Raw genomic sequence first — 27,466 nt, 5'->3', positions numbered from 1 at the left:
TTTACATTTAGCTTTGTCATAATTCACTTTACAATTTGGCACTCAGACAATTCATTCACTGGAAATTATTAACAGATGACTTTCGTCACCACTCTCACAGAATGCCCACAGACTGAAATGAAGACAACACACGCCTCACAGCCATTACTCATTTCTGTCCGTTTAAAAAATTAATCTGGGCAAGAATCATTTTTCCTATTTGAATAGGACACTCCTGCCTCAGAGTAATATTCAGTAACGCTAATACAAATAACATAGTATCTTCTTTCTTCATTAAACTCCAGAGGGTGTACAGAAGAGAACAGACCAGCAGTTCTCAGCTTCTGGATCTCAGAACTCCTTTTAATTCTTAAAAACTGTGAAGGATCCCAAAGAGCGTTTGTTTATGTGAGGTATAGCTATTAATACCATATTGGAAATTAAAACTAATATTAAATTAGTTTAAATTAAATTAAAAATTAAAACAAATGTTTTAAAATCTTTTAAAAATAAGTCATTATGCATTAACATAAACAATACGAAAACTGTTTACAAAACAGTATTTCCCCAAACAAAAACATTAGTGAGAAGACTGGCACTGTTTAACATTTTTGCAAGACTACTGTCACACTTAATAGAAGACTGCCAGATTTTCATATCTATGTGTGGTGCTATGTTTTTCTTCAAGCGTTTAAAGAAAATTTGGTCTCATACAGATAATGTTGTTGGGAAAGGAGAAAGATATTTTAATGGCTGTTTAAGATAACTGTAGATATGAATTTTTGATACTACACTGAAAATTAACACCGAATAGTTTCTTAAAAGTTAGTTTCAATGTGGAATCTGAAACAATATCAGTGGACTTTTGTACACCATTATATCTAAATCCATTAATCTGTGTTCCATTTTGAGTGGATATTTTACCAATGCATCATTTCTGACTTCATGAACTTCCTTGAAAAGGTCTCAGGAACCCTCAAACTATGATTTGAGATCTACCAGAAAATACTGTAGTTCAAGGTCTAACCTAATGATGAAGAATACTATTAAACTTAGAAGCACTACACACTGCCTTGATCCCTTATATTTCATGCATTTATCAACATTCCCTGAAACAAGTGATCATATTTTAAGAAATAGGCAAAAAGCCTGGATTTTTTTTGTCCAAAATAAGAGACCAAGGATGACACTTGCATGAGGTTAAATATAATGTGCACACTGAAATATGGAAAAACATCTAAATTTCCTCTGATCCTTGAGCTTTTACTCTGATAATCATCAAAACAAATACGTTTGGATACTATTCACCAAGAAAAGCTGTAAAGAATCATTAATCTATAGGAGATGTCAAATCACATTAAAGCTTTAAGTTAAAGTTTTTAGGAAATTTAGCTGGCACAAAACCAGTATGTATATAAGCGGAATGAATCCCTGTTGATTGTATTAACAAATACATAAAGCATTTTGTAATACTCAAGAGGAGACACAAGACACTGCCTCCTGTGCCCGCAAAGGCAGGATAGGCTCAAGGTCACTAATTCATACTAACATGTCTAAGGCTATGCATGGGTCACTGGACCATCAGGAGGGGCTTCACGAGCATGAAAACCATATTTAAAATAGTAGAAACAGGGATATAGAACAAACATAAGAGACAATCATTTTAGCTTACTGCATCTGTAGTATTTCTACCAGAAATATCATTACCCAAAGCAAGTTTTTAAAACTGAAAAAGCATAAATAGAACTGTAATAAAAAGGCATAGTGTATAATCATTTTTTAAAAATGAGTTTGATCATAAGAAATTATCAAATATTTACTTTAACAAATGCTTAAATATTTCTTTAAAAGATTCTGTGGAATTTCATATAAGAAAAAAGAAAACTAAAAATTATAAAACCATTTCATAATAGCTAAAACATATATAATGCATACTAACATACTGGAAGGAATTCAAAGTATTTCTCATAAAGTAACTCATTTAAATTGTTTTAACTACATTTGAGGTGGTTACTGTTTAATCCCTTTATACCTTGAGAAAACTAAACAATTAAGTAGTAGAGTTGGGATTTCAACCAGTCACGCTGTTAACTACCAGGCTATACTATATCATACCCGCTCACTAAAAACATCACTTACAAAAATATTCACATCACATGAAAAAAATTCCTTCTCTAAAAGTAAAGCAAAGCACTAGCAGTAAAACACACGCTGAGTTTGATTCTGATGGCAGCCATGCTATCTCATGACTCGTGTTAGAGCTTATAATTTAAGAGACAGCATTAGAGTATGATTGAATAGTTCATACTATGGGGAACTATAAAAATGTATCCTTTATGAAATGTCTGCTTCCATAAAAGCAAGAAAAGCAAGGTTTGAGCCAATGACAATGAAAAGAATGCATAAATTAAAGTTTTTGCTTTTGGTTTGGGAAAAAAACAGAATAGGAGAAAGCTACAGCAATACACGTAAACCCTGTATCCTGCTAATGGGATAGACATATTTCCCACAAAATAATTTTTAATGACATAAGGAAAATATCCACATAGTTCTAGATGCCAAAGGAATGAACTATACCTAGGAAATCTACTCTTTATATAGTCCATAAAGGAATAATTTATCACAAGCAAGTAATAAAAACAGTACTGAAGCAAAGTCCAATCCAAGTATTCACTGTATAACTTAGAACCACCCTTTATAGTCATATCTAAAACCTCTTCCCCATTTTTTCTAAATATATACAACCTGCTATCTGCAACAAGGAAAGCCAAGAGATATTTTACAGTAAATAAAATATGTCTTCTTGCAGATCTGAAAAGTTATAAATATACCAATTCAAAACTGCAGTTACATATTTCATTTCCAATATAAGAAAGCAAGATTGTCCACTTTGTAATTTTAGATATGCTGAGTCTTTAAAAGCCCTCAACAGTTAAGGAAATGATTTATTTGTATTGAAAAACCACAACTTTCATATAATTAACCTATCTAGAAAAGGGCAGAAGGGAGCGAAGCTTGTGGGTAACAGATACAGGATTCAATTTTATTTTTTGCAACCGATGAAGTGATGATTAATAAAGAAAGCTATAATAAAAAAGGACTAAGATGACAAATAAACTGATCTAAAGCAATTTCAGTAAACCAGCAAACAGCTAAAGGAAAAAAATCCAGTACTAGTCTGCTACAGTGAATATAGTAACTGTCAGTAAAACATGAATTTTCCAAACACATAAAACAGGCAATGGGTATTGGGGGACACCCACATATGCCCTTTCAAAATCAACGCAGATACTTTCTAAGTGATTTTAAGAATGTTTTTTCCCTTTACTTCAAAAAAATAACATTATATCAACATGCAAACGGGAGCATCATATGACCATCCTTAAAACAGTAATCTGAAGTGTTCAATTTATCGACTGTAAAAATAATGCTAACCTTCAACATTTATATAGCCATGACTTTCAAAAACAAGGAAAGAGCCAACTTACCTTGATACATTTTCTGGAATGTATTCTAAGACCGGATATCCATCACTTCTTCTAGATGACAGGTCACCGTGTGATTTCCATGACTCCACTAAAGTATTGACAGGAGGAAAGGAACTCAGGTGTTGGAAAGATTGGTCTCTAGCTGATCGTGATAAAGATATTGTACCTTGAGCACCAATCCTGTAGTGGAAGGACTGTCCACCTGAATTCACCCCAACAATGGCTGATGACGGTATGCTGGCCTCTGGGTAATAGCTCCCGTCATCTGGTTCTTGTTTAATACCCACTGGGAATCCACTGCCTTCACAGTTACCATCAAAGCCAGGCACAGGTGGTCCTAGAATTCCTGATAGGGAATAATAGTCTTTATCATCCATAAAGGAAAAATATGAGCCATCCATAAATGGAAATGGGTTTACTGTTGGATTCCCTTTAAAAGAGGTGCCTGAACATGAATGCTTGGTTGATTCTTGCTTTATTGGTACTGAGAATGGAGAATCCGAATTTATTTTGCTATTTCCTCCTAGACATGAGCTGCTAAAAGCTCCATCTGGTTCTGGTTTTATGTACTGGACAATATTAAGCTGGCCAGTCACACCATTTGAGATGGCGCTCTCTACTTCCTCAGTCTTAGGAAAAGGGACTTCTTGAGCACCTTTCTCCTGTGTGTCTGGACTGGGAACCACATCCCGCGACGTGCTGGATCCCGCAGAGGTGCCAGAAGCAGTGTAGCTGAAGGCATTGTTTACAGGGCTACAGATAGATCCCACAGTACTGGCTGCCGGACTGGAAAGCGTGGATCTGTTATTAGTGTTGGAAGGGCTGGAAACGGAGCACCTTGAGTTGTTGATATTTGCAGGGCTAGAAACAGAGGATCTCAGAGTGACGTTATTGGGACTGGAGACCGGAGATTTTACACTGCAGTGACTTGGAGGGCTGGAAATTGAGGATTTCATGCTACTTAATGGACTCGAGAGAGGAGAGCCCACGTTGCTAGCATGTGCTGGGCTGTGCGACCTGGACCCTCGGTTTTCAACATTAGGGGAGCATGTCAGAGGAGTTCCCTGGGTGATGGGGCTGTGCACTGGAAAACTGCCAAAGCTGGCTGTGGTGGAGGACACAGAGTTGATTCCAGCAGGACTGCAAACCGAAGATGTCATGTTCAGAGGGCTGCAAACAGACGGGCTTTTCTCATGACACATGATAGGGCTTTTAACAATGGCGCGCATGACGCCACCATTCACGGAGCTCACAGAGTCAGACATAAATGATCTCAAGGGCCTGTTCACACAACTTAGAGTGGAAGGACGATGGCCATTTTCTTTGTAAAATTTCACCAGCTGTTCAACATTTTGATAAATCTTAGCCGGACTCATGCTTCTTTGTTGGTTCTGCTGTTCATAGTAGTCAGCATCTCTTACAGAATCCATATATAAACCCATGGACTCAGCTACAGTTGCTGAAAGTTCCTTAGATTCCAGCTCAGTTTTAATATCAGATGTTAAAATCCCAGGCCGATTATTGTCTTGCTGAAGGCAAGGGAGTAGTTCGTGTTTTTCTTTGCTGCTTCCTTGAGTACTGTTGTTTGGAATAGCACCGGAAACACAGCTTACGTTGACAATCTCCATGTAGTTATTCTCATCGGTCCTCTCTGTAGATCCCAGGGAAGAATGCTCCACAGCCTGAGAAACTTGACCCCACCGTCTTTCCATATCTAGACCTTCAGGGAGACTGTGGTAGCCTTTGGTCTCCATAGCTAACAAATAAATTCACATTAAAAAATTAGAGTCAGTTATAGCAATATTACTCTAAAAGACATTCTAAAATTGCATTTACTAAGCCACAAAACATATTCTACTTATTATAAGCAGCATTTAAAACGGTTACCTTTTTGGATGCTGACATAACAGAATACTGACTATAACTTGTCCAGATGTCAGATAAGAGAAGTGATCATATAAAACTGTTTTGGATCTAAATAAAAGTAACATGTTTGCTATAATACAGTCTTTAGAGTCTGCAAATAGTATTTACAAATGTTAACTTAGTAGATATTCAAAGTAATCCTGGGAATTTTAAGGCACGCAAAAAGAAACTGAGGACTTTGTGAGGTGGGTTACTTGCCCAAAGTCAAAGACATAGTGACAAAGTTAGGTCGAAATCTAAATCTTCTGACTCCAATGCCTTTGGAATCTTTGGATCATACAGAAGCCCCCCTCCATATTTAATACATGGCCTTGTTAGAAAACAGTATGAAAATGTAATTAAAGTTACTCTTTCCAAATGTAAACATGCCAAGTGAATTATCATGAGAAAAATAATTTGTGAATTTTTAAAAAATCTACCTTTCTTAAGATAGATTAGTGATTAAAATAATTTAATGTCAGTTCTGAAAAGTCAAGATCTATACATTCTGATTAAGATGTTCCATAGCTCAGAGTGGTTGTATGACAACTCAGGGCTGTCTGGTGTCTTCTCCGCATTTCAATACTGGCAAGGACTTTGACATGCATCCTGACCTAGTGGTACCTCTGCTAGAACAACTCCCAACCACCAGAAATGTTTACTTTCAATGGTAAATGGAGGAAGTTTGAGAGGAGTCCTGGAAATTTAAGCATTCATTCAACAATATTTACCAAGCACTTGCTACATCGTGGTCCTTAGACCAGTCAGTGAATAGGTAGGGATACACGAAAAAGGCACAATCCCCATCCTCAGGGAACTCACGAGGTTGTTTCAGATATATAACCACATTCCATGCACTCTATAGATTAATTTACTTCACAGACAGAATTGGCTATAGATTGATGAAATTCTTACCCATATAATTTAATGCAGTATTATAAGCTCCTTGCATATATTAACTCATTTATCCTTACACACAACCCTGAATGACTGATAAAAGTATTATCCAGAAAACACAACTGGGAAAACTGAGGCACCGTGCCCACAGCTAAGTGTTGGAGCTGCAATTTGATCGCAGGTCTCTCTCTACACCAGTTTCTCAATTCTTAGTTGTGGAGGTCTGCCCAGTGCATTGTTAAGACATTTAGCAGCATCCCTAACCCCTACTCACTAGATGCCAGTAGCATTCCCCCTCCCCAGTCGTGACAACTGAGAATGTCTCCAGATATTACCAAACAACCCTGGGAGTCAAACTTACCCCTGGCTGACAACCACCACTCTAAAGAAATGTATCTTAAAGAAAAGTAACTCACTCACAGTAAAATTTTATTTGTACATTTTAGTATTTTAAAACTCCTAAAATCTGTATTATGCATTTTTCAAACATTTTGAATCTAAGGCCCAATAAAAGTTCTGATTTAAAGATGCTGTTTCTGCCATTCTATATACAAGCTTTATTTTAGGCCTCTCATCTCTTTGCCAATGTCTCCACCCTGCCTACCTTCCCTTGGGTGGGGGGCGGGGGGAACAGGAAGTCCTTTTGTTACAGAACTTATATTCATTAATATTGAAAAATAATGCTACTAAATGAGTTTGCATTAGATAAATCTGAACTGGCCTCATAAATTTGCCTTAGATAGCACAAAGCCCTATGAAGAACTTTAATGTCCAAACTGTCCAAGTATTATAATTACCTCTTACTTTTCTGTGTTTTACACTAGAGTTTAAGTTCTAAAAGGGCAGAAATGATCAACTTCACCACTGTATCCCAAGTGGATAGCACATCACAAAAAATTTTCAACTATTATAACATCAATACCCAATTTGCGAACGTTAAAATCTACCAATTATATAGTATGTTTTCACCTAAAGAATATCCTATAGATTCCTAATCAAAAATCAATCAAAAGACAGTAGAAAATAAATGAAATTACAAAAGGTTAAGGTAGTTATCTATTAATAGTAATTCCAGTCAAAAGGGTTGGTGTGGATGACAGCCAAGTAAAAGTTGACAAAGAAACTAAACTGAAAAGCAGTGAATGGAGATGCAAATAGCTAAGACTGCCCTTTTATGCTTTACTAAAAAACCATTTAGTCATAGCTATGCATTGAAAAATAGCAGTAAATATTATGTACTGCTTCTATTTCTACCTAAGAATATTCTGTCCTCCTCACACTAAAGATGAATGACTATATAGCTAAGCTATAAATAGTTCAGCTACAAATACATTAAACAACACAATAAATACGTCTTTTTATATTCAAAACGGAACACTTTTCTGCACATCTCACCCCCACACACCCCCAAACTCACTTTCGCTCTCTTGGCAAACTGCACCACCGTCTACCCAGATGCCTGGAAGTTACTCTTGTCTCAACAACCTTACCCAGAGGCCTTCACTGGCCCAGTCTGCCTCACTCACACAGCCTCATTCTCTTCCTGGTTATAGACAAGAGGGCTCTCTATCCTGTGTCCGAAGGGGGACCCCCCCCACCCAGACCCTTCTCCAAAATTCATTCTCCAAACTGTCTTTTGGGAAGGACGGTCACTCATGGCTTTTTTGAATTGTCTCCATATAAATTTGCATACCAAAATCTCTGGGAGATTACGTTTACTTTTTAATCCAGCATTCCCCAAATAATTTTACCACTGCATCTTTTTTTCAAAGAACGTCTACTAAGAATCTGCGCTTTTCGGCACTTTCTAAGCAAGAACCATACCCCACATTTGTGAGGCTACAGAAGACTTGAAGAGAATCTATAGAAGAGATGATGGGCACCACAGACAGTCTTAAAGCCTTGGACAAGGAAGTGCTTTATCAGCTAACATCATACAGCTGATCACAACTTTCCAAGTCCTGTTTGGCTAACCTTGAACTCCCTTAATAACATAAAATAGGCTGTATTTCACCACATTACTGACAGGACTCTCATTAAGGAATTTGCAAAAGGCTTTGCTGAAATCTAAATTAGTTTGTTTAAGGTATTTTCCTCCACCAACCTAATGCACCTCTCAACAAAGGAAACGATACACATTGGCTATAGTCAAACACAAAAGAATAAAAGACATCTAGCATCTGCATGGCTTCCATGCAAATATTTTTTAAGATCAGATTTTTTAAAAAATAGCATTATTGAAATATTTTATATGGAGTCTCTCTACCACTTTAATTAGTCTTTTCTGTAAACAAATGGATCAGGTTAGGAATTTATTTCCTATATCATCCAGGAAACTGAGGTTGTCTTTTTTGGAATTGGCACAATGACCATGGCGTTAGCAGAATTTCAGTCAACCTGTACTTAATAGTGAATACTGAAAGTACTAGTCGATGAATCTGATCCTCATAGATCTTAATATCTAGAGGATAAAGAAAAAGTTTTTGTTACTAAAGTATAAAATGAAGCAGACAGAGGTACACAAATCTAACTGACATAAAAATCAGACTTGCCTGTCTTTCAATGGACACCATAACAAAGATTCTCTTAGGACAAATGCAAAAAAAAAATTATGAACCTTTAATTTTCATGCAAATAGGCCTCACCCCGAAACATAAAAAAATTCACGTAAGGAAAAGGAAAAGCACTGATGGAGGTGCTACTTTAAGCCATACATATGCTCTCAAACACAAAAGAAATGCTGTTTTCGCAAAGGAAAACCTTAACGTTCTATGTTTTACAGCCTGTGTTAAATTGCCCTTTTCCATAAGGAAGTACTTTTTTTTTTCAGGAATATTAACAAAGATCCTTGCGAATTTGTATTTTATCTGGAAACACTTTCACTTTTAGCATCCCCCAAAACTCAATCTCATCATGTTAGAAAAGTCATCATTTTTTATATTTATTTCGCTATACTACCGTATTTTAAAGACGAAGGCTTAAGAATCACACAATCATCTCTAGGCTGCATAGTTGCAAAAGTTCACTATAGGTAACTATTTTTTGTCATTCCCCACTATAGAACTATTATGTTCCTCTCTTTTATAGATGAGGCAAATGATAGAAATCTGCCCAAGGTCAACTAAGAGAGCGGGAGAACCAGTTAGAACTGAGCACACCTGATTTCTATTCACTCACCTAATTTACCGAGCCACCTGATCTTTCCAAAAATCGCCAAACCAAACTATGCCTCCTTTAAAGGAAAAAGCTCCACTTTAACTTATTTTTTAAAACTCCTCTCAAGCTTTTCCATGATAGCTGCCACGATGTCAAACATAAAATTAAAACTTCACAGCAGGACTTCACAGATGGAGAATGCTGTTATAATTACTATGTAAATATCATCAATAACAGCACCTAGAGAAATGGCAATACAAAATGTTAAGCAATTTGGTGCCTTTAAAATTCGTCGGTTTCAAAAGCTCGTCTGCTATCAAAAGTTTTCCTAACTCCTGTGCCATACTAAATAATTAAAACTGATGGTGCTATAAACCATTATCACTTAAACCTGGTCTTTTTAAATTGAGTAGGCAAAGCCACGCACCTAAAATTCAGTAGCAAGGTAAGGATGCCACCAAAAAGCAGCTTCGTCCCTTCTCCCTTGCCCTTAAAATTCCAACTGATGCCATAGAAAGCGTAGCCTCTTTCAAGAGTTTCGCGAATGCTAGGGAACGGGAAATGCACGAATTTCCAGAGCCCCTTTCATATAGGATCTACTAGGATCTGTATCTCCTTCAGCTGCCCTTAGCCGCTACACACCTCGGCTGAGATTTGGGAGCTTCCGCAATTGATAAAGGAAAGAAATATTATTCAAACGTCCTTTAAAAACTGTATAGGGAAAACGATTCGAAATTCATCTCTGGGGAAAGCGAAGGGTGGTAGACCTCCCACTGCCAAAGGCAGTTAAAAGCTGCTAGTTAGAGGGCATTTATCCAAAGTGGCCAAACTTTCCCAAAATAGTCCTCTGGCGGCCAAAGGGGGAGAAAAGTGGAAAACCAAAACAAAACAACAAGCACACAGCACCATACTGTGCCTCCGGATTACGCAGCCACTTCTCCCTGCAAAGTGCACGCTCCCGCGCCGCGGCCGCAAGCCGAGCAGGGCAAGCGGTGCCCCGCCGCGCACCCCTACACACCTGCCTCGGCCGGGGTCCGTCTCTCGCCGTCTACCTGTTGCAGCGCTTGCCACCGCCACGAAACCCCTGCTGCGGAGCCCCCCTAAATCCAACCACATCCAGGCCAGCGAGTGCCGCTCTCCCTGCAGCGGGAGAGCCCGAGGCAGCAACGCTCTTGCACCCAGGTGACTGACTGCACGGGCTTCCTCCGAGCAGCCTGAAGTTGGCTCCGGTCTACCGGGCCCAATGACACCCCGGGCGCGGAGGGGCTGAGAGGAGGGGGCAGGGGCAGGGCCAGGGCGGGCAAAACTGGGCGGGAGAGAGGGCGGGCAAAAGCCCGGAGGGGGAGTGGGCCAGCTGGAAGGCTGGCCCTTTTAAAAGCGGGTCACATGTCCAGATAAAGTTCAGGTTGCTATCCCGCCCCCCCGTGCCCTTCCTATTGGCCTAAAGAGAAGCAAGGCTCCACCCTGCACGGGTCAGGCGGGCTTCTTATTGGACCATCCGGGCTGTCAGTCACCAGGCGGGCGACATGACTGCTACAAAGTTGCTGCGACACAGCCTGGACTCGGCAGCTTCCTTAAAGCCGCAGAAGCGGCGGGAGCTTGGGGCGCCGGGCGGTGGCTACACCAGGCGGCCTCCGCGCGCTGCCCCCACTCCCATCGATCGACCGCCCCAAACTTGCTCACGTCCACCCTGCTCTCCTCCTGGCCGACCCCAGGATATCTGGGGAGACGTGAAAAGTGTGGCGACGCGGAAGAAGTCGGTTTCTCCGCGAGCAAAGTGTCGTCCCCTCACGCTCTCCACCTGCAGCGCCAGGTGAGCGGCTGCCCTGGCGCCGCCCAACAGCGTCCGCGCGCGGGGAGGACTCGGTGGACTTCACCCGACCCCCGAGGTTCCTCTCCCAGCCCCGTTCCTGTGTCTCACTAGTTGTTACCTCTCGGCACAGCAGCCGCAGACTTCGCTGCCAGCGAGCAAGAGGCTCACGTTCTCTCTGGATTTGAATTTGCTTGTTTTAACCGTTCAGGAAAAGCCCTTTAAACGCAGCGTTCCTCCCATCCCTCAGTCCCCTACCACCAAAAAAAAAAAAAAACAACGAAAAAAAAGAAAAGAAAAATGAAAACAGTGACATGGTCAAGACCTGCTCCTCCGCTTCCTTATAATTTTGTCACTGTACTTACTACTTTAGTATTGGATTTTTCCACTAGTTCAATTTGAAAACAAGCTTACCATCGAGGATATTCACATTATAATGGGTGGAGGGGATGGGTCACAAAAGTGGGAGAAACAGACAGGAGGGGGAAGGAACCGAACTGTTTTCTAAGGATCGCGGGTGTCTGCACGAAGAAATTTCGGTTTCCCTCCAACCGCCCCCTCCTTGGTTCTCCTCCCGCCCACCCAAATGCTGCAGTTACTAAGCAAAAGGATGGGCTTAACTTTGATTTCTAAGGACTTTTAAGCTCCGCGTATAAGGCCCGGCTTTAGGCTCCCGGCTGGCCCGGAGTCAGCATCAGTGACGTATACACCTAAATCTGGTCCCCGGCCCTCGGCGACCCGCAGCCCGGCGGCAGCAGCTGTGCGGCCTCCCGCCTCACCCTCGCTCCGCGCTCGCCAAAGCCCGAGGCGGGGGGCAGGGGAACACCCTATGCCCGGAGGCCCCTCCTCTCCTTACAGTTAGTTAAGCTTCGAGATTCCCGACCCCTAACCCAGGGAGACTTGAACTCTCAGCCGCTCCAGTCAGGAACTCCCTGGAGATAAGGGAGACGGCGGCAGCGCCGCGAGCTGGTCCGGACCCCCGACTCTAGTGCCTCTCGGTCCCTAGCGCGGAGCTGCCCCCGGCGTCCCCGCAGCCAGGCGTCCCCGCCGAGCGTCCCAACTTTCCCGAGGGGCCGGCCGTCACGCGCACTCTCCCTGTACCGCGAGCCGGGCATCGATCGCACCTTGGCCGAGCGCGGGCGGCGGGCGGGAGCAAGGGGAGTCCCAGACCTAGCGCCTGGGCACGCGAGGCGGCGGCGGCTCCACAAGCGTTGCCGAATTATTCATTCTTAAAGGAACGGACGTGTCTCTTTTACTAAGTTTTTACCTCCTTTGAGGAGGGCCAGTCTTGCCCTGGATCTCAGCTTCTTGCAAAATCTAGGTTAGAACCATGCAGGGGCAGCCGCCGCGATCTCTCGCCCGCCACCCAGCACCCTTGCCCCAGGGCCGCCGGCGGGCAACTCGTCTCCTGCCGGCATCCCACCTCGGCTCGCCAACCCGCGCCCTCTGCCCTCCGCGCGCAACCTGCCTTGCCCGGGGCCGCCCCTGCGCTCTCCGGGCCCCCTCTCGCCGCTGTCAGCGCAAAGTGACTGTCGCTGCACTCACCTTTTCTAGGACATGGTGGGGAGGCTGGGGCGGGGGAAGGGGGACGGCGAGACTCCCGCCGCCGCTGCTGCCGCCGCCACCAGCAAGTCCAATATTGGCTGACGGGCGGTGAGGATGGAGAGGATGATAATCCCGGGAGTCGCCCTGCTGACGGTGCGTAGAGCAATGGAGCAATAGAGCAATAGTGCTGTTACCCTACAAGAGGCGGCGAGGCAGCAGCGCCAAATCGCGCAGAGGGGGGACGCGGGCACCCGCCCGCCCCCAGCGGCGGCAGCCGGGTCTCAGGCGGGTCCCTCTCCCGGAGTTGCGCGTCCGCCTGGCTTTGACGGCGGCGTCCCTGGGAGCCGGGAAGTCCGGCGGGAGGATCCCGCACCGCCTCCCCGCAGCACCGCTCTCCGCGCCCCCTCCCTGGGCCCGGGGTGGCGGGTGACAGCTCCGGCGGCCGAGCGCGTGTAGGAGGGGGCAGTGGCAGGAGGAGCCTGCGCCCCACTCCCCGGGTCACACCCTCACAAGCAGGAGGAGGCGGCACCGCGTCCGGCCACCCGCCGGTGGGAAACGGGCAGGGGCTCCAGCGGGAAACGGGCAGGGACGCCGGCAGCCGCCCTCCCACCCCGGCCACTGACAGCCCGGGAGCGGAAGGAAAAACTGAGCCCCAAATGCACGCACCCGCTTCAGCCCTCCCCGCAGCCCAGCAAAGTCCAGCCCAGACCTCGCGCCCGGCCTCAGGTGCAGTTCCCACCTGCGGGGGGAGGCGAGGGCTGGGGACCACGCGTGGGGGGCGGGAGGGAAAAGTTTCTTTTCCTGCTCCCCGGCTGCCCACCCCGCTAGGCTGCTCCTCTCCCCGCCCCTCTTCAGCTAGCCGAGCCGCTGCCCCACCCCCGCCGTGGGGGGGCGCCGAGGAGGGAGCGGGTGTCTGAGCGCGGAGGCGTGCAGGCAGCGGGCTGGGGAGCGGCGGTCGCCACGGGTCCCCTTGCTCTGACGGCGGCTCAGACGCCCGCGGAGGCGGCTCCGCGGGGCGAGCCGCGGAAGGGGGCGAGTGCCGGGACCCCTCCCCCTCCGCTCGCGGCGCGCCGCGCGCCCCCGCGTCGCCTGGCGCGCCCCCGCGCCCTCGCGCCCGCCCGGGCAGACACCTACGCAGACGCGAAAGTGAAAGGGGGGTGACCCGGCCCGGCGGGCGGCCGGCCGCGCGCGGGCACGCGGCAGGGGGCGGAGGACGGAAGGGTGAACCCGGTTCCTGGGATTCTCCCGCGCCCGCTGCTCCTCTGCGGAGCCTCCTCGGAGTCCCACGCCCCCACCCCGGCCAAGCAGATCAGCACGTCAGGAGATATGTATGCGAGTGCATGTGTGTGCGCGCGTGTTCACGCGCACTCGCGGGTGTGCGAGGTACGTTCTGCCCCAGACTCTTCCCCCGCACCGTTACACTCACCCTTAGGTGGAAGGTGGGGGCCCGGGAGGGTAGAGAAGTGTGAGGGTCACTACCAGTTACGGGCTCCCCTGCTCATAGTCCCTTTTGACTCAACCTCGCGAACTGACCACACACACACCCCTTTTCTGGCTTAACATTCCTTTTTCTACAGGGTGTATTAGCCGCCTCCACCTCCGCCCTTCTTTGGGTTCTTTCCCGTTTTATTCCTAAATAGCTGTGAAAGTTGCTAATCCCTTCCCACAGAGGCCCGTGTTAAACACCTAGCTGCCCTGTTAAAACAATCACTGCCTTTCTCCTTCCACGTTCCCACTGTCCTAACAGCGAGCTTCCCATTGCCTCCATCACCCACAGTTTGGGCACCACTCAGTTCTTAGATGGCTCAAGGTAACATTTTGGCCATTAGTAAAACAACCTTTTGACTTTTCTTATTTGTAGGAAAAGCTTCTAGGTTAATACTTATGACATTCTTAAGATATATCTTAAGATGATGATCAAGAAAATATTTAAATATCAAATATTTTGAAAAATATTCAGTGAGTTTTTAAAAGAAAGATTTATCAGTGTACTGATGTCTGCAAACTAATTTGGAAATGCGTGCATCAAAAATAAGATGCAGTGACATTGGTGGATTGATAAAATGGACAGAAGGATAGATAGATATGTGAAAAGCATGTCGATAGTGCAATATTAATAGTAGAATGTAAGTGCTAGGTATACAGGTATTCACTGTAAAGTTCCTTCCATTTTTTTGTGTGTGTTTGAAATTTTTGATAAGAGAATATTGGATAAAAGAACCCCCTACTTGAGGTAACCTATACAATGTAAATTGTTTCTAAAACTTACAAACTGGGCATTGATTATTCTTGCCCCCTTTACAAAATGATTTTCTATAAGAATTCTTTACCTAGGTACTCCCACTACTATTTTAAACAATGATTTCAATTAAGGACAACTTGATCAAACTAAGGTGTACAGCGGGGTTATTATAACTGTGATATTTTAGAAATTTATAAGATTTCTTCCTGTGTTTCTTTTTGTCCATTTCACACACACACATACCAACTACTCTCAAATTTTCATCTTCCCTGCTTTTGAAACAGTTGGTATTATAAAGCTAAGATTGAATTTTTAAGCAGATATGGATATTCTTTTGAAACTTTTTCACAAAATAGCCTATGAGGAGTCCATTTGTCCTTTTATTTACAGTATCTTCTTATCTTACCCCTTGGGAGAGATGTTACGGGAACTTGCAGTTATTAATAGGCAAAGCTTATTTGTTTTTTGATATCTGAGTCTTTACCCATTTGCCCAAACATTTGAATGGTAAGTTTCCCTCAGGTAAACCACTGACTTGGTATTTTCTTCCGCTGACTATAAGACAAAAGGTGGTCCTGTGACACCCTGAGAAGTGAACAACTTTGGAATAAGATCCGAGTCTCCCTCATAGGAAGAGAAGGTGACACTGGCTTTGCTTGGGATCACCCCACAAGTGATGTCTCAGAGAGAGATGTCCTCAAAGAAGATGGGATTTAGATTGTTAGGAATACTCTTCATTCCAATGCCCATTTGTAGAGAGCCCTGTCAACTCAGAAACATGTGTGCCTAGCAATGTCAATAATTAGTTGTTTTCTGAGGTGTCTCTTAACAAAGTTTGTTGCTTTCGTCTTTTTAGATAAGTGTATTTTTTCCTGGCAAAAGGATAGAATTTTTTTCAAGAAAAATAAGAGTTAAGAAAGGAAAATTATCACACAGAAAAGGACATTAACTTCATTTCATGTAGCTGCCAGATAACTTAAAGCCTGAAGCAGCATCAGACATCCCCTTTTGACAATTGTTCACCCTCTATTCAGTCACTGAACCTTGGGACACCTCCCTCCCTCATCCCATTAATGTCAAACTCCCTGAGGTTTGCCACCAAAGTGCACGACTCAGCGTTTGCAATTTACATGTGTGACATCACATCCTCTATTATGTAACTTCAGATACAAAGCCTAATATCATCTAAGTTTGTGTTGGAAAAATTCCTCCCTAGCTCTTTATTTCAGCTTTAGCAGAGCCACCCCTTAGTTCTCTGCTCTGAATCCATTCCTTCAACAGCTGACATTGAGGGGTGGGGAGAAAGCCATGGAGTCATGGAGTTAACGGTAAAATTATAAGCCAAAAAAAAAATTGAACATACATATTTTGAAATGTATTATGTACCTCTCCATTACCTATTTACTGACAAGAAAGTAAAGACCAATAGATATCATGTAATTTAATCATATTCAATAATTTTTAAAAGTTAAGGGCTAAGCATTTGGTCCTAGTTAACTTCATTAATAAACTGAGCCATGCTGGCATTTTTTTTCTTTCTTTCTAAAAAGCTGGGATTTTTTTTTTTTTCAGTCTCTTACCAGCTGTTGGAAAGAGTTGAGAAAGACAGGGAGAATCAGAAAGAGAAAGGAGGGGGGTGTTAGAGAGAGAAGATGAATAGAGGAATAATATAAGATAAAACTTCTTCTTTGTTTATTGCAAAACACACATGTTACAGTTTATAAACACTGCAAGCAAATAAGAAATTGTGGACCAGAAGATAAATACAAAACCTATCAGCGTTTTTGTTAATATCCAAAATAGTCCAAACTCAATTTCCTAGACTACTTGGAATGTTTTTATTAGCTTTGGTTATTTGTTAATTTCTGTATTTGTTTACCGTACTATTTATTCATCTGTCTACCTTAATTCCATTTGTAGTCATTTTAAATAGAAAATATGCAAACTTAATACATTTTTATGGCCAGATTTTGAGATGACAGAGCACCAAACAGCACATGCATCACAATTAGTATGCCATATTATTAGAAGCAAATCAGATTTCACTGTGCCTACACTGATGTTCTAAATTTAGAAATAATGTACAGTAGTTGAAAAAGGGGAGGAACTTAGAGCAGTATATTTTAATAATAATATATTTTCAATTTCTCTTTTTTCATATATTCTTGGTTTAGTACAAGAAATTTGTCACCTTTAAATAACTGTGCTAATCTTACATAAATAATTGCATGATTTGTGTGCTCATTGAAATTATGCATTGAAGCTGTTTCTGTAATATTATGTACAGTAACATGCACAAAAGAAAGTGAAACAATCCAGTGGGTCAGGTGTGGGAAACATAAGTCTCTGTTGCACTTGATGAAACACTCATTTAGAATTTCTCATTAGGACTTCACAGGAGCAGTTAGCTTTTCAGTAGTTGGCACTATATTTTTAGCAGCATTTTAACAGCTGTCAGTAACAACTAAGACAACATCTTGATCAACACTATTTTTTAAATTCTAGCAAAGATGATTGCAAAGAAAAATGCTTCAGGATTTAATCTTTAACCATAAAAAAACTTACTGTGATATAAAATGTTATTAATGCATCAGGGACAGGCAATAAATTATCCACATAAAATGATGTCACTTGAATTTTTATATTTTATTTTTCTCAACCCGGGCAACATAGCAAGATCTGGTCTCTAAAAAATATTTTTAAAAAATAGTTGAGTGTGGTAACACACACGTATAGTCCCAGCTACTTGGGCAGCTGAGGCAGGAGGATAGCTTGAGCCGAGGAGGTCAAGGCTGCAGTAAGCCATAATTACACCACAGTACTCCAGCCTGGGCAACAGAGCAAGACCCTGTCTCAAAAACAAACAAAACAAAAATTAATTTTCTGATGCCTAGGTACACATAATAAAGATAATTTTAAAAGAAAAATTTTAATATATGTATTTAGTGTCAGAAACAGGCACTACAATTCCAGGTTAAGAATAGCCATGTAGACAGCCAAAGTGAGTAAAATCTTCTCCCTAACATTAGAGTTAATAGAGGGAGGTTATTACATGTCAGATACATGACACTGGAAGCGGCAAACAAAAAAATGTAAGGAGCTTCATGACAGATGCCTTCTTTATTCCTAAAGATAGAGATAAATTTGCTATGAGTAATGCATTGCAAAGCAAACTAAAACTAAATCTCTGCAAGTGTCAAATTTCCCTTTCACCTATAGACCCCCCAAATTGAGTGATTTTTGTTCCAAGAGAAGGGTGATGGTGTAATATTAAAGAAGCCTACTGAATCCCCTTATTTATAGGTCATCTGCTCATTTCGAAGACCTAATCCAACTTTTGAGTTTGTCCCAAGTGAGGCAGCTGAGTATTTCCCACTTCATCTAGCTGGCAGAGTGGAGAGTTTATGCATTCTTATATCAAATGATATTTTTATTATATTGCATTTGTGTTCTCTAATCCTTTTGGGGTTACTAATCCATTAGCTCTTTCAATATTTCATTTTTTAATTGCTTGATGGGATTTTTTTTTCAAAAGACATGTACAATTTTAGTAAAAGTCAAGGTTGGCTATCTTTTCCTCTTCTCTAACCAGGTGCAAATTTTTCAATGCTGATTGTTTTTCACAGAGTACTATATAGTTTTATTAATATGTACATTTTGACATTGAATGTCCATTTTTTTAAATGTTTAAAATGAACACTTTCTATGTGGAAGGTATATGACATGTCAATTCTTAATACTTAAACTATAATCTATTTTGAAGTATTTAGTGCCAGTTAAAACTAGACCTTGATATTTTATCAAAACAAGTAGACATGCTTAGAAATAAACCTAGTTTAGTACTTAAAAAAATTTCTTGATGGGCACAGTGGCTCACACCTGTAATCCAGCTCTTTGGGAGGCTAAGGTGGGTAGATCACCTGAGGTCAAGAGTTTGATACCAGCCTGACCAACATGGAGAAACCCTATCTCTACTAAAAATACAAAATTAACCAGTTGTGGTGGCACACGCCTGTAATCCCAGCTACTCAGGAGGCTGTGGTAGGAGAATCACTTGAACCTGGGAGGTGGAGGTTGCAGTGAGCTGAGATCATGCCATTGCACTCCAGCTTGAGCAATGAGAGTGAATCTCCATCTCAAAAAGAAAAAAAAAGAAAATGTAATGGTTTTTACCATGAATGTGGTAGAACCACATCTTGTAAGCAAAGGCTGGGTAGACATAACAATGCTAACGTATGATGATAATGCTGATTACTTCCTTGTGTAAAGGACCAAATATGTATACCTGAAGTCAGGATTTTACTAGGACGTGTGTGCACAAAACATTTTCTTTTTTGTTTTTAATACAAGACACATAATTTTACAATAATTACATATCCTAAAGAAGAAAAAAATTCCAGGGAAATTATTTTCATAATTAATCATTTCAGCATGATCAGTTGTATATTATTACCTTTTCATTTATAAATTATGTTTTTTTATTTCAAATTTAAGTACCACTGGACTGATGTTTTGTCTGAAATGTAATTAACAGTTTTTAAATTACCTTTATTTGTAAGCAAAATTATTTTTATAATTCAGTAGCAACTGTCAAGGAACAAAATGCAATATCATATATACATATCTTTTTATCTACTATATTATTTACATGACATCACAAGACCAGTACTAGAAGATACTAGTGGTACCTTAAGAAACAAACACACAAACAAACAGAAACAAACTATGGACCCAAGAAGTAAATCAAGATAATCACAGCAAGTACACTTATGGAGAAACTCAAGCAAACACTAACTTTTGCAGATAATTCAAAAAGCCCAAGATGCAAGAAAGGGTCCCAAGGCTAGGTCTTCTTAATGAAAAGTCTAAGCAGAAATTTTCAGCCTAGAGCTGTGTTTTATATGGGTTCTTTTAATAGGACAAGCAAATCGAGCAGTACAGCGGAGTCAGCTTGAATGTCTTTGAATTCCGGCTTCATCACCTAGTTATGACCCAGGGCAATAACTTATTCTAGGTTTAAGTTTTTTTATTTCTGAAATTTTTTGTTTGTTTGTTTTGTTTTTGATGGAGTCTCACTCAGCCACCCAGGTTGGAGTCCAGTGGCATGATCTCGGCTCACTGCGACCACCATCTCCCAGGTTCAAGCGATTTCCCCCATCTTGGCCTCCCGAGTAGATGGGATTACAGGGACCTGCCATAATGCCCAGCTAATTTTTGTGTTTTAGTAGAGAGGGAGTTTCATCATATTGGCCAGGCTGGTCTTAAACTCCTGACCTCAGGTGGTCTGCCTGCCTTGGCCCCCTAAAGTGCTAGAATAACAGGTGTGAGACACCGTGCCTAGCCACATATTGATTATTGATACTGCAATGGGATAAGTACTTATCACAGTACATGTATCCAGTTACGGTGCTCAAAAAATCTTAGCTGTCTACCCTTGGACGTTTGTTACAGAAAACCAAGACCATATTTTTCTTTGGGAGATTGAAGATAACACTGCCAATTAGGAGGGATTTTGAGGATCAGCTTGAGTCCTCAAGCACTTCACACATCTAAGAATCTAAAAGAATGATTCTCCAATTTTAGCATGCATGAGTCACCTGGAGAACATGATAAATAAAAGAGCCTGCTGGGCCTCACCCTTAGAGTTTCTCATTCAGTAGGTCTCGGGTGGAGTCTGATAATTTGAATTTCTAATAAGTTCCCAGGTTTTCTTTTTAAAAAAAAGGGGGCGTTGGTGGTTGTTGTTGTTGTTGTTGTTGTTGTTGTTGTTTGTAGAGACAGGGATCTTGCTATGTTGACCAGACTGGTCTAAAACTTCTCGGCTCAAGCAATCCTCCTGCCTTACCCTCCCAAAATGCTGGAATTCCAGGCATGAGCCACCGTATCCTGCTTCTTCAGTTACCTTTCCAGACAGTTAACTGTGGTCAAGTTCAGATCACCTTTCTCCCTCTATTCTCTGAGTATGTCATAAAGATGGGCTCATTACTCTTGAGGTAGATTTTAACTAATGCTTCTTTTTTTAGCTTTCATCTTATCAAATGGGAAGCTTAGATCAATTAAATGTGATGCCCTTTTAACAAAGCCAGTGGCCATTCCTAGTTTGTTTGTTTTCTTAATTTAATAACACATCTTTAAGGATGAGCATGGTGGCTCATGCCTGTAATCCTAGCACTTTGTAAGGTTGAGGCCATCCACCTCAAAGTGGATCATCTGAGTTCGGAAGTTCAAGATCAAACTGACCAACTTGGAGAAACCCCATCTCTACTAAAAATACAAAAAAAATTAGCTGGGCATGGTGATGCATGCCTGCAAGCTACTCGTGAGGCTGAGGCAGGAGAATCACGTGAACCCGGGAGACGGAGGCTGCAGTGAGCTGAGATCGCTATTGCACTCCAGCCTGGGCAACAAGAGTAAAACTCAGTCTCAAAAAAACAAAACAAAACATACAGTTTTAAGTTGTGGTAAAATACACAGAACATGAAGTTTACCACCTTTACCATTTTTAGTGAGTGTGCAGTTCAGTGGTACTAACTACATTCATATTGCTGTGCAAGCATTACTGCTATCCACTTTCAGAATTCCTTTCACCTTGCAAACAACATTCCTAGGATTTGACCAACATACTGTGAGAGAGGATTTCCAGTATTTTTCTCAGGTACACAAGCCTCCTGTTTACTTCTATAACAATTTTATCCCTCTATTAGGAAACAATGTTGACATTGTAGGATTTTACTACTTTGGGAAGTTGAAAAATGAAATTCAATCAAGATAAATAAAATTTATTTTTATAGAGACAGACTTGATGAGTAATCAAATAAATTCAACAGAAATAAAATAAAGCTATATTCCTAGTGTTTCTTAAAATCAAATTCGAAATGAAGTAAACAGCACTTAAAAAGTAATGCCCAATATTTCGCTTGTGAGGAAAGTCGTCGTTATAATTGGAGCATTTTGCAGAGATAATCCATACATTATGGAAATAGTTCTGAAAGAAAGATGAGCATCATGAACAGTTTTTGAAAGGAAGACTTACATGAAAAAAGATTAGATTTCCTTAACCTGATAGTGACATCATAGAAATCTAATTGAAACAGATCAAGTAGCCCATTTAGTTCTAAAATAAACAAATTAAGTAGTCCATTGAGTTCTAAAATTTTATTTTTTGCAATTGTAAAAGTCACTGAGAGTATTTGAAGCCTTCTTTTAAATATTGTTATGTTTAATTACAAATGTTAAGCATAAAATATCTCATAAGCTTATAAATGTTTCATAAAATTTCAATAATATTTCAAGAACACACAAAAAAATGGAAAAGCCCACAGACTCAAGTAGTCATCACCCTCATATTACCAGATGTGAACATTTGGTCGTATTTACTATAGAAGTATAAAAGGTGATACATTCACATTTCTTGTTGGGGGCTACTGTTGAAGAGGGAGGGAGCAAAAAACTACAGCAGGTTAGGACTTTCATCACCTGGGAGTTTATACCCTTTGTTATAAGCCCTGGATATTGCAGTCACTCCTTGCCCCAGATCTTGAGAAGAGGGAATCGGTTCTTAATATATCCAAGACGTAACATGGCCTCTAGGCATTCAGGCACAAACAATGCTCAGACAGGGGCTGCTACTTAACCTAGCTCATGGCTTCAGTTGAGGGGAGGAATTTAAAAATCAACGGAGAACAGGAATGTGAGAACAGGAATGAAGATGAACTCAGGGCAAGGAAAACTGCTTACCTAGGGGACTACAGATCCTTAGAACAGAGCAAGTCAAATTCGGTACATTCCTATGACATTCTTTTTGGATCACTTTCCGGTCTTCTTTCTTCTTAATTGACTCATCTTTTACTCAACCAAAGGCAGAGATAATGTAGATCATTGCATGCTAATCTGAAGTTATTACCTGAACTGGTTATTATTCTGGTCAGCCCAAATTGTATGGATTGGTAAGTCATTTGACTGTCATTCTAGAAAAACTGTTCCGTTCAAATAGGACAGGGCTTAGGAATTCAGTGAGTTTAACAACTCACTTTATTTGGCAATATTTATTTATTTATTTATTTTTTGAGACAGAGTGTCTCTTTCTGCGACTCCTAGGCTGAATGGCACAATCTCAGCTCACTGCAACCTCTAATTCCTGGGTTCAAGCAATTCTCCTACGTCAGCCTCCTGGGTAGCTGGGACTACAGGAGATTGGCAGCATGCCTGGCTAATTTTTGTATTTTTAGTAGAGATGGAGTTTGACCATATTGGCCACGCTGGTTTCGAACTCCTAACCTCAAGTGATCCACCTGTCTCGGCCTCCCAAAGTGCTGGAATTACAGGTGTGCGCCACCACACCCGGCCCAATATGCTGATCTTTAACCTAGAAATAATACTCAAGTGTTTCATATGTACTGATGTATTAGGTATGGATAAAGCTCCTGTGCAAACAGACTTCCCAAAAAATACAGAGGGTCAAATAGGGAAAAAGTTTAGGAAACTAAACTTTAGGAAAATGTATAGGAAATAGGAAAAAAGGATTCTGCTACTTTTCTTTCTTTCTTTTCTTTCCTTTTTCTTTCTTTCTTTCTTTTCTTTTCTCTCTCTCTCTCCTTCCTTCCTTCCTTCCTTTTCTTTGTTTTCTTTCACCCCTTGCAGAACTCACAGTCTAATACATGAGGTCTTTAGGAAGCTGGATTCCTTGTTGCGCCCAAATTCCATAGAGTGTTGACTTTATCTGTATGGTGGAGGCTGCCTCGCCAGCTCCATGGCCATGATTTTCTATTAAAAAGCAAAAACCATCAGGCACGGTGGCTCACGCCTGTAATCCCAGCACTTTGGGAGGCGGAGGCGGGTGGATCACGAGGTCAAGAGATCGAGACCATCCTAGTCAACACGGTGAAACCCCGTCTCTACTAAAAATACAAAAAAATTAGCTGGGCATGGTGGTGCGTGCCTGTAATCCCAGCTACTCGGGAGGCTGAGGCAGGAGAATTGCCTGAACCCAGGGGGCGGAGGTTGCGGTGAGCCGAGATCGTGCCATTGCACTCCAGCCTGGGTAACAAGAGCGAAACTCCATCTCAAAAAACAAAACAAAACAAAAAACTTTGACTTGGTAATTTGCATGCATTAGTTTTGCCTACATAGCATTAGCTGAGCAAACCTCAAGAAACATTGATTTGGCCATGTGCCCTAATAAAACTCGAGTTTTACTTTAAAAAGAAAAAGGCAAGCATAAGTACAGAAGGGCAGTTAATGGCTTTTGCCATAAGTGCTGGCCAACTTCACTGGGCAGATAGACTTGAACCATGGCATAAGATCTAAGGTTATAGCTAAGGAGAGGTGTAAGAAATGATGAGTGGAGGGCGGGATGCATTCAGCAACTTCTATGCAGACACTGGAATCTGGATTTACAATCTCAAAACCAAGGGAGGCCATCATTTGTAATAAACAGAGATAGTGGAATCAGGTAGCTAAATATTCTGGTGAAGATGAGCTGATCTTTCATTGAGCCACATGGTAAGTTTGCAGAACAGGCTAGAATCCATTAATGATTTTTTTTTTTAAAGTGAGATGAGACATACCCGATTCAAACCAATCTCAAAATATAATCAGTGAAAGGTAACAAGAATTTCAACTATATGAGATTAATCAGCGGGATTTGAAATACAGGTAATACTATTCCACAAAGAGCCAAAAACTCCACAGATTTTAATCTACCACTGTCACGGGGAGAGAGCTAGTATTTAGGCCTCTGGCTTAGTATATGTTAGCACAGGGGAGAATGTGCAGGAAGTCAGTTTCCTTTAGTGTGCCTGCCGGAACACCATTGCACAAAGTCAGGGGCAGGCTGATGTACAGTTGGTCAGTACTAGAACAGCCAGACTCGGTGCTTACAGCCAGTGTCCGCTCTTGTTGGCTGACAACCCAGGCCTGGTCAGTCAGTGCCACCATCCAGGGTACTAAACATTGTCAACATTACCCCAGCCTCCAGGGGCTATTCAGAATGTTCTTGAGAGATGTCCAGACCATAAATGGCCAAGGAAAGATTCCTAAGAAAAAAACTAGTAGTTTCTTCCTAAGATGCAAAACTCGACCATTGGGATGGATACAAAGGAAAAAGAAAGAGACAACACCGAGGTTTATTTGTCAGCCCCTGTTGGAGAGGAGTGCGAAAGGTCTGCAGAAAGCATACATTCTGCCATTCTGGGTTTATATCCTATCCCGGATTTACTGGCCTTCCTGGAATTTTGGTGAAAAATCCCAGATTTCTGATATATTCCAAATGCAAAATATCTACTTCAGTTTCAGAGTGCCAAATGCTGATACAGGTTACAAAGGAAGTTATGAACTTCCTACTCGGGAGGAATATAAAAGTAGGATTTCCTTTGCTGGAATGGCAAGGAGAAGAATGTGTAAGAAGAGTGATGGGGTAAGGTATCTATCCATTTGGTTTAGCCTTTTAAATAATTACTTTGCACAGAGGAAATGAGATCAGGAAGAAAGGCCAATATAGCCTGATAAATTGGTGGGTACTAAAGTGCGTTGGGACTTGGACATTTTTTGAAAAGTTGCCTTTGTGTCATATACCAGGTATCGCATAAAAGAAGAAATCCAGCAGGGTTTGTCTTTTGTAGTGGAAGTAAGGTATGAAGGTTAAAAGCATAGACCCTGGAGCCAGACTTGGCCTGGCTTTGGATACCAGTTCTGCCACTGACTAGCTGTGTGACTGTGGATCAGTTACTTAAACTTTGTGCCTCAGCTTCATCATCTGCAAAATCAGATAACATGGTTTACCTCATAAGGTTACTACGGAGATTAACAACCTATATAATGGCTGGCTTATAGTAAACCATGTTAGCTATGATATTTTTAATATACTCTTAGTCCTAAACCATTTGCTCCTACAGCAGTTTACTTTTCTATTCTCCATTCACTTGACATCTGACCTTATCAATAATTTTTCCTTTTCTTTTTTTTTTTTAATGTATTTTCTTTACTGGGTTATTTGGTATTCTGGGCTATCTGCTTGGCTTCCTCTCACTGACATTCAGGCATATCCTCTTCTGTTGTCTCAACCCATGCATTGCAAAACATACTACTCTTAACGGCACAATTTCATTCCCCCAGTGTTCCATGACATGAACTTAACTTCAGCCTTTAGAGAATATTTATAGGGATCTTTGGCTACTTGAGGAAATAAACTCTTAGATGGTGTGAAACAGATAATGCTATGGGTTCACCAAATGTGACTTCATTTTCCTCTTTTGGAGCACACAGGATAGCTATGTATTTTACCCTCCCTTGCATTTAGGTTGGGTCCAGGTGATTGAGTCTGGATCCTGGTGTTTTGGTGGAAGTGATGTGTTGTACTTTCTGGACTGGTCATAAACCCCCTGAAATGATTGCCCAAGCTGTTCTCCCTTGTCATGAATGCCTGAGAGGCCTCAAGTTTAGGATGGTAGCATCATAGTCTGATATGGGATTGTACCCCTGCATCACTTCCTGGGGGAAAGCTACCAAAGACAGTTGCCTGCATTGCACTGGACTGGGAAGTGATTCACAAATAAACCTTTACTGTGTGCACCCTGTGAGACATTGATGTTTATATGTTACTGCATTGCCCTGATTAATTTACATGATACAGAATAAAAAATGTGGATAGAATGTAAGTCTATAGTAAGAGTATTATAGTGAAGTTTGAATGTATTTATACTAGGAAACTATTGCTGAACACAGAGTGTCAAGTAGCTGAACAGCATGTTGTAGAGAAAAGAATATGGACAGTAGAATCCCACAGAACCAGATTCAAATTCTGTTCCAAATGTGTATAAGCTTTGAGTTTCATATGTTCTTTCTTTAGAATCCAAATAATATCTAATAATGTTCTTGGATAAGTCAACTAAGACTCATTAGCTAAACTCTTCCAACTCCTTGCACTTCCCAGTACCCTAATATTGCTAATACAGTGTTTAATTTCCAATCCAGATTCTACATTCTCAACCACTTTTTAGAAATTTTACTTCAAAGGAGCATAGAACTAAAGTCTTGAAAACAAAGGGTAGCAATTTGGTCCAGAAAAAGTACCCATATCCTTAATTTGTGGCCAAATGAAAGAAAATCATTATAAAATTTTATGTGTTGAAAATAGTACTTAGTAGAGAACAATTTCCCTTTATTTAGTGCATCATTCAGGAAGTTCCAAAGTTAAAAAGCCTATGCCATGCACCTCAGCACAATTTTGAAAATATTGTATTTAATTAAAATAGGAATTTCTGAAATGATTACTGTAGCATTTATCTTTCAAAACCTCACATACAGTTTTTGACCTGTAAAGTGTTTATGAGTTAATTTGCCTTTTCCCCATGTTATGGCACACAAGAGCAGCTAAGACCTTGGAATTTCCTTTAATACAAGCTGCCCTTTAAAAGAAGTTGTGGTTTTAAGTAGCATATTTCCTCA

At 41.4% G+C, this 27,466-nt stretch overlaps 1 protein-coding gene and 1 long non-coding RNA gene across 6 annotated transcripts in view; one reads left to right on the top strand and one right to left on the bottom strand.

Moving 5' to 3' along the window:
• The window catches only part of NR3C2 (nuclear receptor subfamily 3 group C member 2), a 354,517-nt gene extending 341,534 nt beyond the window's left edge, over positions 1 to 12,983 (bottom strand). For 2 of the 5 annotated variants that reach the window (XM_074395653.1, XM_074395654.1), the window contains exons 1-2: positions 12,781 to 12,983; positions 3,468 to 5,223 (exon numbers count right to left, since the gene is read on the bottom strand). In XM_074395653.1, coding sequence (XP_074251754.1) covers positions 3,468 to 5,221 — 1,754 coding nt within the window. In that variant the 5' untranslated portion in view covers positions 5,222 to 5,223; positions 12,781 to 12,983. 5 annotated transcript variants of the gene reach the window in all.
• LOC141584063 (uncharacterized) overlaps positions 12,862 to 27,466 on the top strand; it is a 162,756-nt gene continuing 148,151 nt past the window's right edge. Inside the window, exon 1 of the long non-coding RNA XR_012516988.1 lies at positions 12,862 to 12,933. This is a non-coding gene — a long non-coding RNA (uncharacterized LOC141584063). The remainder of the gene's footprint in view (positions 12,934 to 27,466) is intronic.

Source organism: Saimiri boliviensis, chromosome 3 (assembly GCF_048565385.1).
Source record: "Saimiri boliviensis isolate mSaiBol1 chromosome 3, mSaiBol1.pri, whole genome shotgun sequence".
In the NCBI taxonomy this organism is placed as follows: domain Eukaryota; kingdom Metazoa; phylum Chordata; class Mammalia; order Primates; family Cebidae; genus Saimiri; species Saimiri boliviensis.
This window is presented reverse-complemented; position numbering and strand designations above follow the sequence as displayed.